Raw genomic sequence first — 13,348 nt, 5'->3', positions numbered from 1 at the left:
ACATGAAAGAAATGGTTTGAATTCAACTATTCAGAAATATTCCTGAATGTTTACTTTTTTAGATATATTTAGTTTGCACAGTTTGCGTCGTGTGGCCTTTAATCAGCAAACGTTACAGTGCATGGTAGAAATTTCTCGATCTTGAAGTTGGTTTGCAGGCTAAATGGAGAGAAAAAAGCTGTGGTTTCTATAGCAATGGATCATTTGCTAACCTGGAAGAACATAATAATTCTATAGGTAACTGTTTCTCTTTATGTAATCCCTGTAATATGCCGTGTGAGCAGATGGTGACTGGCGCTGTACAGCATTGCGATTATTCATTTAATTTCCACAAATTATTTCCTGAGGGGAAAAAACAGGAAAATAAGGAAACAGATCCGGTCTCTGTTGGATGGTGGGCGACCCCCGTTGGGCTCTGAAGCTCAGAATTCCCTGAAGCGGGCAGGGCTGCGATTCATTCCGACGCCGAGCAGATCGCTGGTGAAGGCGGCGGTAGCACATACATTTACATTTCCCTGCCCCTCTTCACGCCTTGAAGCGTCAAGTTTACAGAATGCAGAGACGGCTGAAATTGAAATTGCCGTTCTGGTTTTCTTCTGGAACTGCCGGTGACTTTTCCTGTTATTTTTAATAATGTAACGGTAAGATTTTTTGACACGTACTGTATGTCTTTTCTTCGAGACAGCTACAGTCTTCCTTGTGCAAAGCAGCAATCCCTGTGATTGCCAGGCTGGCAGGAAGAAAGTGGCACGCGTAAAGCATTGCAGGGAGAAGACTTATTTTTTCTGCTCTCTCCTAGCATCTTACAATTCCATTAAATATATGTATATGTAGAAATTATTTCCCTCCCCCCAAATATATGTACTTTATTTTCGTATTTTCCACCCGCATAAAATCAAATCTTTATTTCACACTGAGGACTGATTGCTGTAAAGTTCATAAGCGTTTGTTTCTTTGGGGATTTAATTCGTAAAGATAAAACTAAGGAATTTGTAATAATAAATTATGGAGATGTGCGTTCAGGGGATTATGGAAGCGACTGTAAATGTGTTTCCAAATATGAGCTGAAATCGAGCGTTGGAGATAAATCACAAAATGAATGCTGTCTGGAACATCAAAACATTTGGAGAAATAATTGTTCTGCAATATTAGTTATAGTTAGAATAAGGAAGATGAATTAAAAAAAACCCCAAATAACAACAACTAAACCACACATACACATACAAACCCCACAAAAACAGAGTTCCTGTGAACTGCTTCAGTCTTGTAAATAACAGACCTTTTCTGTATATGTTAAGTATATTATAGTTTTCATTGTGAGGGTCACGCTCACCTTCTTTCTGTCACGGATTGAGACTTTTCCTGACCTGCATTGCCTTTCTCTCCTCTCCAGGTGTGTACTTCAGTCTCCCCAGTTTTATTTTCTGCATATTTCACTATCATGTGGGTGCAGGGCCAAATGGGAAGTGGTTTGGGTTTAGTTCTTGCTGGTAGGCTTTTGTACAAATAATTTATTGCTTTGCATATTTCATGTTTTCATTATGACTGCATTTGTTTTCACAGCCTGAGGAAGAGCTTGATCCTGAAGAGAGGGACAACTTCCTCCAACAGCTTTACAAGTTTATGGAAGACAGAGGTAACACTGATTCTTTTTATTATTTCTTAATTTTTTTTTTTGTAACATCTAACCCACTTTTTTAATGCCTTTAAAAATTGCTTTTGAATGTAATGGATGTTATTACAAGCATATTCTTATGTCCGTGAAAAAAGATAACAGCTAGTCTGGTGCAAGGAAGAACACTTTTCCCCATTTTCACGTTGCAGCTCTGCTTCCAGTGCGCAAAGGAAACTGAAATCCTCCCTGAGGTGTTTTCTTTTTGTTTTGCTTTCATAAAACCTTTTTCAATGTTAACAATCCCTGTTAAATAAGCTCTTGGTCGATTTCTTGTTGTGACAAACGTGGCTGGGAGCTCTGCTGCAGTTCATCAGGGCTGGAACCTGAGGAGGCTGTTGATGGGCAGTGGGAGGATGGGAGACGCACCGTCCTCAGGGCTCCTTGTGGAACGGACTGAACCACATGCAGGTGATACTCACCTGAAGAGACAACTTAAAAGATTCTACTTTGTCCAGTAGCTAAAACAAGAAAACAGCATATTTTATATGTCTGTCTTTACAGAATTAGGTGAGACCGCTAGAAATGGGAATAAAATCCTGGCGTAAGCCATACATTGAAAGCGCATGTGCGATGATGTGTAGAGAGCAGGATGTACCTGCTGACTGGGGAGAACTGCTGTTGCGTAAGCCGTTCACGTTTGTGGTTGTGATGAGACCGACACTAAAATGGGAGGTTTTTTGTTCCTTGCCTGCACGCTCCCTGACTCAGTTTTTTATTTTTTCCACATTTTTTTATTTTCTTTTAAACTACAGAGTTTTCATGGGTTTTAAAATGGAGGGGAAAATCAGATTACCTTTGTAGGAGAGGTTCTGCACCCCTGTTGACGAGGTGTGTTCTAGACCACAGGATGGTGAAAGAACAGTTCCATGACTGTTTGATATTGCCAGTGCTTATCACAGATTTAGAAATGGATCCTGTATTATAGAAAAGCGTACCGGAGTTCATCCAGTGTAATTCTGAGGCCTCCTGTGTATAACCAGTGTTTCTGGAGAGTAACATACCTTGAGGGAATAAGAAGCTATATCAGAGAAAAAAAATCCCTTTGCTGCTGAAATAATCCAAAATCTTCTTTGCTTTCCAGTAACCTGATTCTTCCCCTTTTCTGTTTGCCTCTATCCTCTCTCCCTTCATTAAGCACTCTTAGACTACAGACCAAGTAGGGATCACGTCAGGGACTTGCAGAAGCAAAAGAAGAAAGGATTTGTGCGTTGAATTTGAAGAGTCAGTCCAGAAACTGTTTTTTAAGCACATATGTTGGTTGAGCAATGTACAGGACTTTTTCAGGACTGGGTCTTTCCCCCTGCCTGTCTACATTGGGTTTTTGTTTGCTTTCTGTCCTTATAGCAAGATTTCTGTTCCCACCAGATTTGTTCTACATTCTTTTCTTTCTATGTGAATGTTTTGATTCGTGGAATTGTGACAATATTCCCAGAGTCCTATCAAATGATTTTAATGATGCCAAATATAATTGCATGAAGATGGAGGAAGAGGAATATAGAGGAATCTACATCTGCAGCCACTTGCCCCAAGTCATTTTTGGTTTCTCCTTTTGCCATCGTTATTCTTCTTTATATCATTGAACTGTCCCAGATACTCATATGCTGTTTGGACTTTGTGTTTTTTCACATTCTGACAATTTACCCGTGTAACTCTTTCTACTCCAACATTTCTGCTTCCTCCCTGTGCCTTTCAGACCAGGGTGTTTTGAATTAATCTCTTTGCATGTTGCCGTGTTCCAGCATCTGTTGGGTGTTCTGGCTGGGAGAGGAACAGTGGGATGCAGCCAACGTTGCACAAACCTGAAAAGGATGCAGAGAAATCATAGTTCTCCAGCAGCTGGTGCCAGTATGCTGATAAACCACCCAGAAATAAGTGTTGCATTCAAAAACCGCCTTAATTAGTCATTGGAAACTACTGATTTGTGACAAATCTTAGAACTTATTAAATGCAGCTTTTAAAATGTAGAAAGATACTAGTAATCAAATGTTGTGCTAAAGGAATGAAAGAAGCAGTTCGCTGTTCTTTGTGGTAACTTCTTATTTCTGGTTTTGTTTTATTTAGGTACTCCTATCAATAAACCACCTGTTCTGGGCTACAAGGACCTCAATCTCTTCAAACTTTTTCGACTGGTATTTCAGCAGGGTGGGTGTGACAATGTAAGTGTTGGATGTTTCCTGAACTAAATGTCTGTTCATTCTAAGGGCTGTGACTTGTGATTTTGTTAGATATCATTCCTTAATGTTCTTGGTTAACAAAACCCTGAAAACTTCATCTTCTTTTCTTTTTCCTCCCTCCAAAGATTGAGAGTGGTGCTGTATGGAAGCAAATTTATATGGACCTTGGCATTCCTATTTTGAACTCGGCTGCTTCCTACAATGTAAAAACTGCTTATAGAAAGTAAGTTCTCATATTGTATAATGGTGAAAACGGTTTTCCTTTGATAGTTTAGTGAAACATTAGGTGACGTTCTTCAGTTAATGAACATTTCTGGGCATTTTCCAATGCTGAGGATTGAAACGATGGAGGAAAGGGAATGCTCAGGGCTGCATCGGTTCCTGTTGCTCTAGTACATTGGAATTCTGCTTGTTTTCTTATCAAGAAGAGTGAACTTCCAGCATGTGATGATGCCATTTCGAAGTACAATGATGAAACTAATTAAAAAAGCTTTGCAAATTCAGTTTCGCTGTTTATGGCGATTAACAAAAACAGACTCTGTCCTCAGTCTGTAGATGCCGTGTGTAGCAAAGAGAATTTCTTACCAGTTTCTTTAACTTCCTGAAAAACGTTGATATAGGCACGTTTCAGATTGCGTATTTAACTATCTTTATGGAATCTGTAGAATAATGGCTTTAGGACATAGCTGTGTGCATGGCTATGGTGGATGCTACAGTATTAAGTAGTAAAATCACTGTAATGAAGAAAATGCTTAAATCTTCATATTCTCATCTCTGGTTTTCAGTTGTGTTATAACTTTAGAAGTGGAAACCTTTTAGGAGTGACACTTTTCGAGCTCATTGTCTGAATAAAAATTATTTTTATTGTTTATCCTCCTGGAAGTTTGACAAGGAACTATTGGGCTTTTTGAGTAGAAGGGAAGAATGAGCTTCTCTTGACTCGAACCTAAGGAAATTTGGCTGGTTGAATAGGGATGACTAATGACTCAACTCATGTTAATGTTGATGAAGAGGGGAAAGGGACCTGGGGGTCCTGGTGGACAACAGGATGACCATGAGCCAGCACTGTGCCCTTGTGGCCAGGAAGGCCAATGGCATCCTTGGGTGTATTACAAGGGGGGTGGTCAGTAGATCGAGAGGGGTCCTCCTTCCCCTCTACTCCGCCCTGGTGAGACCCCATCTGGAATATTGTGTCCAGTTCTGGGCCCCTCAGTTCAAGAAGGACAGGGAACTGCTGGAGAGGGTCCAGCGTAGGGCAACAAAGATGATTAAGGGAGTGGAGCATCTCCCTTATGAAGAAAGGCTGAGGGAGCTGGGGCTCTTTAGTTTGGAGAAGAGGAGACTGAGGGGTGACCTTATTAATGTCTATAAATATATAAAGGGTGAGTGCCACGAGGATGGAGTCAGGCTCTTCTCAGTGGCAAACAATGATAGGACAAGGGGCAATGGGATCAAGCTGGAACACAAGAGGTTCCACTTAAATTTGAGAAAGAACTTCTTCTCAGTGAGGGTAACAGAGCGCTGGAACAGGCTGCCCAGGGAGGTTGTGGAGTCTCCTTCCCTGGAGACATTCAAACCCGCCTGGACACATTCCTGTGCGACCTCACCTAGGCGTTCCTGCTCCAGCAGGGGGATTGGACTAGATGATCTTTTGAGGTCCCTTCCAATCCCTGACATACTGTGATACTGTGAAGATGAAAATATTCAGACTATCTTCAGTGGGATTTGAACTGGGCACGTATTTAAGGTCTGTATTTTACAGAGAATAGTATCGTAAGAAGAGTAATTGGTAAATATGTACTACGCTGTTGTTACAGTGGAAATAATGATGTTGTATGGGCACATGATAGCATGTTGTAACTTGCCTATTTATTCTCTGAGGAATAAGCGAGTTTGTATTTTTCTCACCTATAAGTGGATCAGGGTATGTGCACAGAGAACAAGCTGATGCCTGGTGATTTCTGACCGTGTGCTGACTTGTTTGTATGCTCATACTCTACTACTAGGCTGATTTTTAGCTGTCATGCATTTGCAAAACATTGTACATGTTCTTAGGCTTTACTGTCATGAATTCTTAATTGGTTGGGGACGGAGTTAAATTTGTGGGAAACACCTGTGTGGATTCTTTCTCACCATTTGACTTGCGTGCATAATTGTTTCGTTTCAAAATATTCTCTGGTTCTTTATTTTTTTTATGCACTTGAATAAATATAAAGTAACACATGAAATACGAATGGAACTTTATTTGTGTCTATAGGTATCTTTATGGTTTTGAAGAGTACTGCCGTTCCGCAAACATTCAGTTTAGGACCATCCATCACAATGAACCAAAAGTGGTAGAAGACGTACAGAAACACATGGAACCAATGGAGGAAAGCGTAAAAGAGGAACAAAAAATGCCCCCAACAGAAGTTAAAAAAGAAACAGAAGAAAATTATTCCAGCAGTGAAAGTGAAAAAGAAGAAGTAGAGCTAAGATCCCCAAGGGTAAGGAGTTTGAACTGATTTCTGTTTAGCACTTAACAAAACCCCTTTGTGTAGTGAACAGTTTGCATAACGAGTTTTCCCTCTTGGGCTGATTGCACGTTTGAGCTGACGCACTCGTACAGCGTGTGACAAGCCTCTGTGAACGTAGAGTTGGTGTTAACTGTTAATTAAGTTCTACCTGTGAATAGAATTAGTTTTGATTATTTCTTCATATTATAAACAGTCCGTGGGATTTGCTTGGGCTGTGTTGGATGTCAGATGTGTTTCAATTCAGGGGTGGCTGGAGAGCACCCGAGAGCTCTAAATCATCAGAACAGCAAAACTCAGCAGGACTGTCCTGGTTGTGGGTGAGAATTTCCACAGAAAAATGGAATCTGGAGGTTTCCAGCAAGGAGCAGGAATCTCAAGGGACTGCTGCAGCTTTAAGAATCAAAGGAAGACCCATTTCTCTGAGTTGGTTTTTACCACAATCTCTCTTGTCTTAATAAAAGTGACACTGCAGTTTTACAGTGCATAGACAAAAGCACAGGGAGGAACACTTCAGTTTTGTCGTTGCTGTAGAGGTCAGAGTTGTGTTAGTAGTTACATAGATAAGATCAGTGACCTATGGATACTGAACCTGACAGAGAATACAAGAATATTTTTAAGGTATTGGAATATGACTCTGTAGCACTCCTGTGAATTCTGTTAAAAGGACATTTTGTGTTCCTTAATAGAGCGTGATTACTGAAGGACAAGCAATTGCTACTTTTTAAATTGTTCAGTTTGTACGGATTCTGTTCAACTAACATGTAATTCTATTAAAGTACCTCTTGCAAACCAGCTTTTCAAGCGAGTAGGTGGCCTTTAAACTAATAGGTGAAAAGATGGAGTGTAAACATCACTTCAGCTTTGTATTAGGCGTTCTATTTCTATCTAACCGCAAGCATTTTGCCCGAGCTGTATGAACTTCCTGGCGTGACACTGGCTTTTGTTGTTAGTTTGTTCATTTGGGGTTGTTTTGGAGGAAACTGGTGACAGGACAAAGAAACAAGAGAATTTTTTGTCTTTATCATTGGCTGTCTATTTTAATTTGTTCATAATTAAATATTATTTGGTTATATATTATATTACTTTATTAATCCAGTCACCAGCTATTTATGAATTATTGTTGTCCCAAAGTATTTACCATTATACTACTGTGAATTTTAATTATGATAGTCCTTTAAATACTTTCATCTTTGGATGGCCTCCAAATAATTATCTTGCATTCATAATATATTTTAAATGTTCTTATGGCAAAGCAATGACCTTATCCAAGAGCCTTTTAGAAGTGAAATGATAACCCTTTACTGTATGGCTGAGTTACCAGTTGTAGGTAATTTCCTAGATGGAAATTATGCAGCTACTCAAAGTACCTTTAAAAATGTGCTACTTCCAGTGTTTTCCAAAGCTGACAAATTTCTGTTCTGTGGAATCAAGAGGTGGCTGTGGATTGGAGATGCTGATTCCTTCTCTCTGTAGTCCTATACAAACCCTTTAGTTAAAGCTATTGCTGTAGTTGAGCAAGGAATTTTGGCCCTTTCTATCAGGGCAACAGACCCTACAGGTTCCAATATAAGTTGGGGAATGACCTATTAGAGAGCAGTGTAGGGGAAAGGGACCTGGGGGTCCTGGGGACAGCAGGATGACCATGAGCCAGCACTGGGCCCTTGTGGCCAGGAAGGCCAATGGTAGCTGGGGTGGATTAGAAGGGGGTGGTCAGTCGGTCAGAGAGGTTCTCCTGCCCCTCTGCTCTGCCCTGGTGAGACCACACCTGGAATATTGTGTCCAGTTGTGGCCCCTCAGTTCCAGAAGGACAGGGAACTGCTGGAGAGAGTCCAGCGCAGCCACCAAGATGCTGAAGGGAGTGGAGCATCTCCCGTGTGAGGAAAGGCTGAGGGAGCTGGGGCTCTGGAGCTTGGAGAAGAAGAGACTGAGGGGTGACCTCAATGTTTACAGATATATAAAGGGTGAGTGTCACAGGGATGGAGCCAGGCTCTTCTCGGTGACAACCAATGATAGGACAAGGGGTAGTGGATACAAACTGGAACACAGGAGGTTCCACTTAAACTTGAGAAGAAACTTCTTCTCAGTGAGGGTGGCAGAGCCTGGCCCAGGCTGCCCAGGGAGGTTGTGGAGTCTCCTTCTCTGCAGCCATTCAAACCCGCCTGGACACCTTCCTGTGGAACCTCGGCTGGGTGTTCTGCTCCGGCGGGGGGATTGCATTGGATGAGCTTTTGAGGTCCCTTCCAATCCCTGACATTCTGGGATTCTGTGAAAGGAATGTGCTGAAATTCCTCCAAAAGTTAATCCAAAACTTGTCTTCTTTATTCCAAACCAAACGGAATGGCTTTGTTTTGCTTCCTGCCTTCATAACAAAAGTTTAAGCCCGTATCTTAAGATTTTAGAGTATTTTGCTTTGTGGTGTTATCTCCAACCTTTCATACAAGAACAGTGTGTTTCACATTTAGCTGTGATTTGCAGAACCTATACAGAAAACAAGAGTCACTAAACTGATCTTATGTCTGTTCTAGGGACGAAGAAGACTTGCCCGAGACACAACCCCTGCCAAAAAAGATGGTGACGAGGATAAAACACAGGACAAGTTAAAAGACAGTAACAAAGAAAACAAAGAAATAGAGGAAACACCTGAGAACACAGAAAAGAAAGAAAATGAAACTCCGCTGGGGAGAAAAAGTACACCAAAGCAAAAAGAGAAAAAACTCAAAAAACAGGAGGATTCTGATAAAGAGTCGGACGAGGAAGAAGAGAGGCAGAGGGAGAGGTGAGCATTCACTTGTGTCACCATCTTCCCGCTGGGTCTGTGTCGTGATTGTGCCGCACTCCACGCAGGAGTATGCACGGAGTTGGACATTTTACCAACTAAAACATGGAAATCGGGGACCTAATTCAGCCAGACAGGAAAAGGGAAATTTTATTTCAAGCCTGTAGAGTCTGCTGTACTTTAGAGAAGCGTCTTTTTCTGGTAGGTGCCAGGCAATATTTTTCAGCTTCATTTTCTTGAAGATCTTGCCAAGTTTGTGTTGATGTTTTATCACATTGGGACGCACAGACTGGGCTGTAAGTACGGCAGGTGCTGTTGGATGGTGAACAGGCTTTTCTGGGCAACAGGTGAAATATGAATGGAAAAGAGAGCCCCTCCGCTCCCATACTTTTGTTTAGTGATGGCTGTTGAACCTACAGGTTGCGTGTTTTTATTGTTACTTAATGTATCGTAGGCAGGAATGGGATCAGCTAACAAAGCAGAGAAGGAAAGAGGGAGATGAAATGAAACCTGGCAGTAGGTTGAAGAGGAGGGGATGGAGACACTTGGAAGTGTCAAGGGAAAATAGCATCCAGAGACCAAGACTGACAAGTTAAATTAGCTTTATAGTCCTGGTTGCAAAGGAGTCGTGACCAGGCGACTAATTTATCACTACTCGACCTCTTCTTAGTTAACTTGGGCTGTGGTCACAGGTGGTATCTCACCTGTTTAAGCTGCCTTTCCTACCTTGTTTTTCCTGTCCATGAGGCAAAGACATGTGGATAAAAGTTGATACCGAATAAAGCCTGATGGGGATATGGTGTATTTTCTTCTAAAGACCTTTGAGGAGTGAGAAATGTACACAGTTCTTTTAAAGAAAGTGTGACTGTGTAGTCCACAAAAATAATCTTGCAGGACACCATAGGATGCACAAATGTCTCAAATGAATGTGCAATGTGTGTACTTTCTTTCACTGAAGGCTACCAAATATGTTTCATTAAAAGCAAACCCATAGTATTTTTCAGCATTTTCTTTCTTGGAGACTTCTTTGTAGTTTAACTTTTATGTTAGGCTAAACTCACCATAAAATAGGGAGAGAAGCATCGGTAAAAATAGGTTAGATTGTAACTGTTGAAAATATGTTTAAGGAGAATAATTAAATATTAGGTGTAGCTATAATAAGAGGTAGATATAACTCATGAGAGCTGTGTAGACACTTTTAATCTTGGTTAAACACTGTTGTAATCAACGTGCTTTTTTTCTCTTCAATTGAATGGTGTTTGCATCCATGAGAGGATCACTGTGATCACTGTGCTGTTAGTAAACTGCAGCCTATTAAGTGAACTGTAGAAGAAAGATTCCTACAAACTGTAGTTCTTCCTGTCCTTTTTAGGAACCAAATGCCAAGTTAACTTATTCCTCTTTTACTACTATCAAAATACTCATTAAAAGCAAAACCAAAATAAACCTGTGAGCTTTGAGGTAGTTGTACACCTAATAAATTGTGTTTAAAATACCATCTATTTTTTTTTTTTCTGGATATTTTTCTGGATATTGTTCTTGATTTTAAGAGCTGTGTCCAAGCTTCAGAGTCAGCACAGGATGCAGAAAATGAAACAATTCTTTTCTTGTGGTCCATTTCTTTTGTAGTAGCTTGGCTACGCTAGTTAAATGTTAAAACGTTGATTATCACTAATTAGTGGGCATTTTAAATACGCTTTACTGCAGGGAGGAAATGGAGAACAAAGGAGAATCAGAAGGTGAAGAGGATGAGGAAGACGCAGAACCCTGCCTGACCGGAACCAAAGTGAAAGTAAAATATGGACGTGGAAAGACTCAAAAAATTTATGAAGCCAGTATTAAAAGCACAGAAATTGATGATGGAGAAGTTTTATATTTAGTTCATTACTACGGTTGGAATGTAAGGTGAGGATGACAAATTGCCTTTCGTTTCTGTGTTTTCCAAAAGGATTTTTTTGCAAAAGAAGTGTTGTTTTTAAGAAAAAAGTTGATCAGTGACCTGACCCCACTCTGAATTATTGACATGATAACGGGGTCTGACTGTATTAGACTTCTCAGTGTCAGTAATTTTGCTTATGGTATGATACTGTTGCATTGAAATCTCAGAATATACTCACATGTTTCTGAGTTTCCATCTGGTTTGAAGTGAGTAATCCTCGCTCCTCACACGAGTATCCCCAGAATTTATGGCGTCAGCTGGCAGTAGCACTATCAGACTTTTTATTTAAGGAAGCCAATGATGATGGGGAGAACATCTACAGTTAAGTGTGTCAAGCACTGAGATTTTGGGAACAAAGTTTATTCCTGTATTGAATGTTGACTGTAAAGAGGGTTGTTACTTATAGAGAGGGCTGGGCAGCAAACAACTATAGGATAAAATAATCATCAAATGCTTCTCTTGGCAGCCATGCTTAATGTTCAGTACCGCTCGATAAATGTTTTGTTTTGGTTGTTGTTTTGAAGAGCATGGGGATTATGTAGACCAAAATATCATAAAATTGATCATTTTTGAATATAGAACACTTCTGGTATGTAGCATGAGATGTTCCAAATCCATACATTCCAGAGTAAACTAAGCAAATTTTATGTGGCAAGATAAAAGTTTATGTGTGAGGGGGTATCCCCCAAATACTTACATGGATCCTTTTCCCTTATGAATAACAGAGGAGATTTTGAAGAGCACTAGTAGTGTATTTGTGCTATTCAGAATCTCATCCTCTTTGTTGCTATAACTTAAAAATTTAACCTTTAAAACAAAAGTACATTTTGTGCACGATATGAAAGAATCGACAGACGTTCCAGCTGATTGAGCCCCCAAGTTCCAGTGCTTTGCCAGCAAGAGACGGGGAACTTTGCACCTCCATTCCCCCATCTCATGGGGTTTTTTATGGGCTAGAAATGTAATTAATCTTCCTAATGCCAGATACAGCATGTGTTTATAAATATATGCTCTGCTTTCCTACCTCTGTTTAATAAATATTTTCTGTAACTCAGTCTTTTAATCCTCATATTGCAAACTACTTTTTTATATGTAGTGATTCCCCTGTGTTGTTACTCGCTTTCAGATATGATGAATGGGTGAAAGCCGATCGGATTATCTGGCCTGTGGACAAAGGAGGACCAAAGAGAAAACAGAAGAAAAAAACAAAAGTAATGGTTATTACAATAAGTTCCTTGTACTATAGTACTTAATATCATAAAAAGTTATTCAGTCCACAGTCTAGTTTTTTAATAGAAGCGTAGAGCAACATGAGAAGAAGATTTGATGATCAGCAGTGAGACTTCTTAATAAAAATTCATTGTTTTCCCATCAGAATAAAGACGACAGTGAAAAGGATGAGAAGAAGGATGAGGAGAAACAAAAATCCAAGCGTGGGCGACCGCCTCTGAAATCCACTCTTCCATCAAACACCTCTTGCGGTTTATCCAAAACGCCAAATAGCGAAGGTAAATCAGGAGCCAGGAGTGCACGGATCAACTTGTCAGATTCCTCACCGTTACCAAACGGAACAGAAGGTACATCTGGTGCACTCGCGTTCTGGCGTGGCCGTGCATGTAAACGCTGACGGGACGCAGCGCGTTCGTGTGACAATCGCAGCGACCGCAGTGCTGGCAGCAGCAGCATTAAAGCCCTTCGTAACCCGTCAGTGTGCAAGCGATATAAGAAAATACATTTTTGGCACAGATTTTTACTCTACAAACAAATTAATGCTTTCGATTTTGGTTTTAGCAACACCTCGCAGGCAGACGAGACGTAGCTCAGGAATGTTTGATTCTGATAGAGGATCAAACGGTGAGTCCTGTGTATGCTTTGGAGGTTTTTTTCAGTACCTTTTTGAAAAGAGGTTTGATTTTTCTGTTTGTTTGTTTTCCTTTTTTTATTTCCTCCCTGTGGATCTTATTGAGGAAGGGATTGAGGTGACAGTGCTGAGCAGCACAGTTTGCTCACAGAACAGCTATGGCGTGGAAATGACTGCGTAGTTCATTCCAGATCCTTTAGTCAGAGCTTTTCAGTCCTAATCTTGAACAGACCAAATCTAGTGGTATAATGATAGTCTTTGTTGGGGTAATTAAGTCCTCAACCTCAGAACTACATCATCCAGCAGAGTTGTTAATTATAGATGAATGGCAGCAATATTTTTGGTATTTCCAAGCCTCTGTGGACAACTGAAGTGAAATCATTGTCTCCTTATAGTACAGGTCCCTG

At 40.5% G+C, this 13,348-nt stretch overlaps 1 protein-coding gene across 5 annotated transcripts in view; it reads left to right on the top strand.

Annotated features, from left to right (window-relative positions):
- Positions 1–13,348, top strand: part of ARID4A (AT-rich interaction domain 4A) — a 53,189-nt gene that overhangs the window by 32,081 nt on the left and 7,760 nt on the right. For 2 of the 5 annotated variants that reach the window (XM_065838740.2, XM_071809782.1), the window contains exons 12-20: positions 1,564–1,636; positions 3,737–3,831; positions 3,975–4,072; positions 6,107–6,335; positions 8,891–9,141; positions 10,849–11,046; positions 12,207–12,291; positions 12,456–12,657; positions 12,872–12,934. In XM_065838740.2, coding sequence (XP_065694812.1) covers positions 1,564–1,636; positions 3,737–3,831; positions 3,975–4,072; positions 6,107–6,335; positions 8,891–9,141; positions 10,849–11,046; positions 12,207–12,291; positions 12,456–12,657; positions 12,872–12,934 — 1,294 coding nt within the window. The remainder of the gene's footprint in view (positions 1–1,563; positions 1,637–3,736; positions 3,832–3,974; positions 4,073–6,106; positions 6,336–8,890; positions 9,142–10,848; positions 11,047–12,206; positions 12,292–12,455; positions 12,658–12,871; positions 12,935–13,348) is intronic. The other 3 variants (XM_065838742.2, XM_065838743.2, XM_065838741.2) reach the window with 3 other exon arrangements.

Source organism: Patagioenas fasciata, chromosome 5 (genome assembly GCF_037038585.1).
Source record: "Patagioenas fasciata isolate bPatFas1 chromosome 5, bPatFas1.hap1, whole genome shotgun sequence".
Lineage (NCBI taxonomy): Eukaryota > Metazoa > Chordata > Aves > Columbiformes > Columbidae > Patagioenas > Patagioenas fasciata.
Note: the sequence above shows the minus strand (reverse complement) of the source record. Positions and strands in the feature narration are given on the sequence as shown.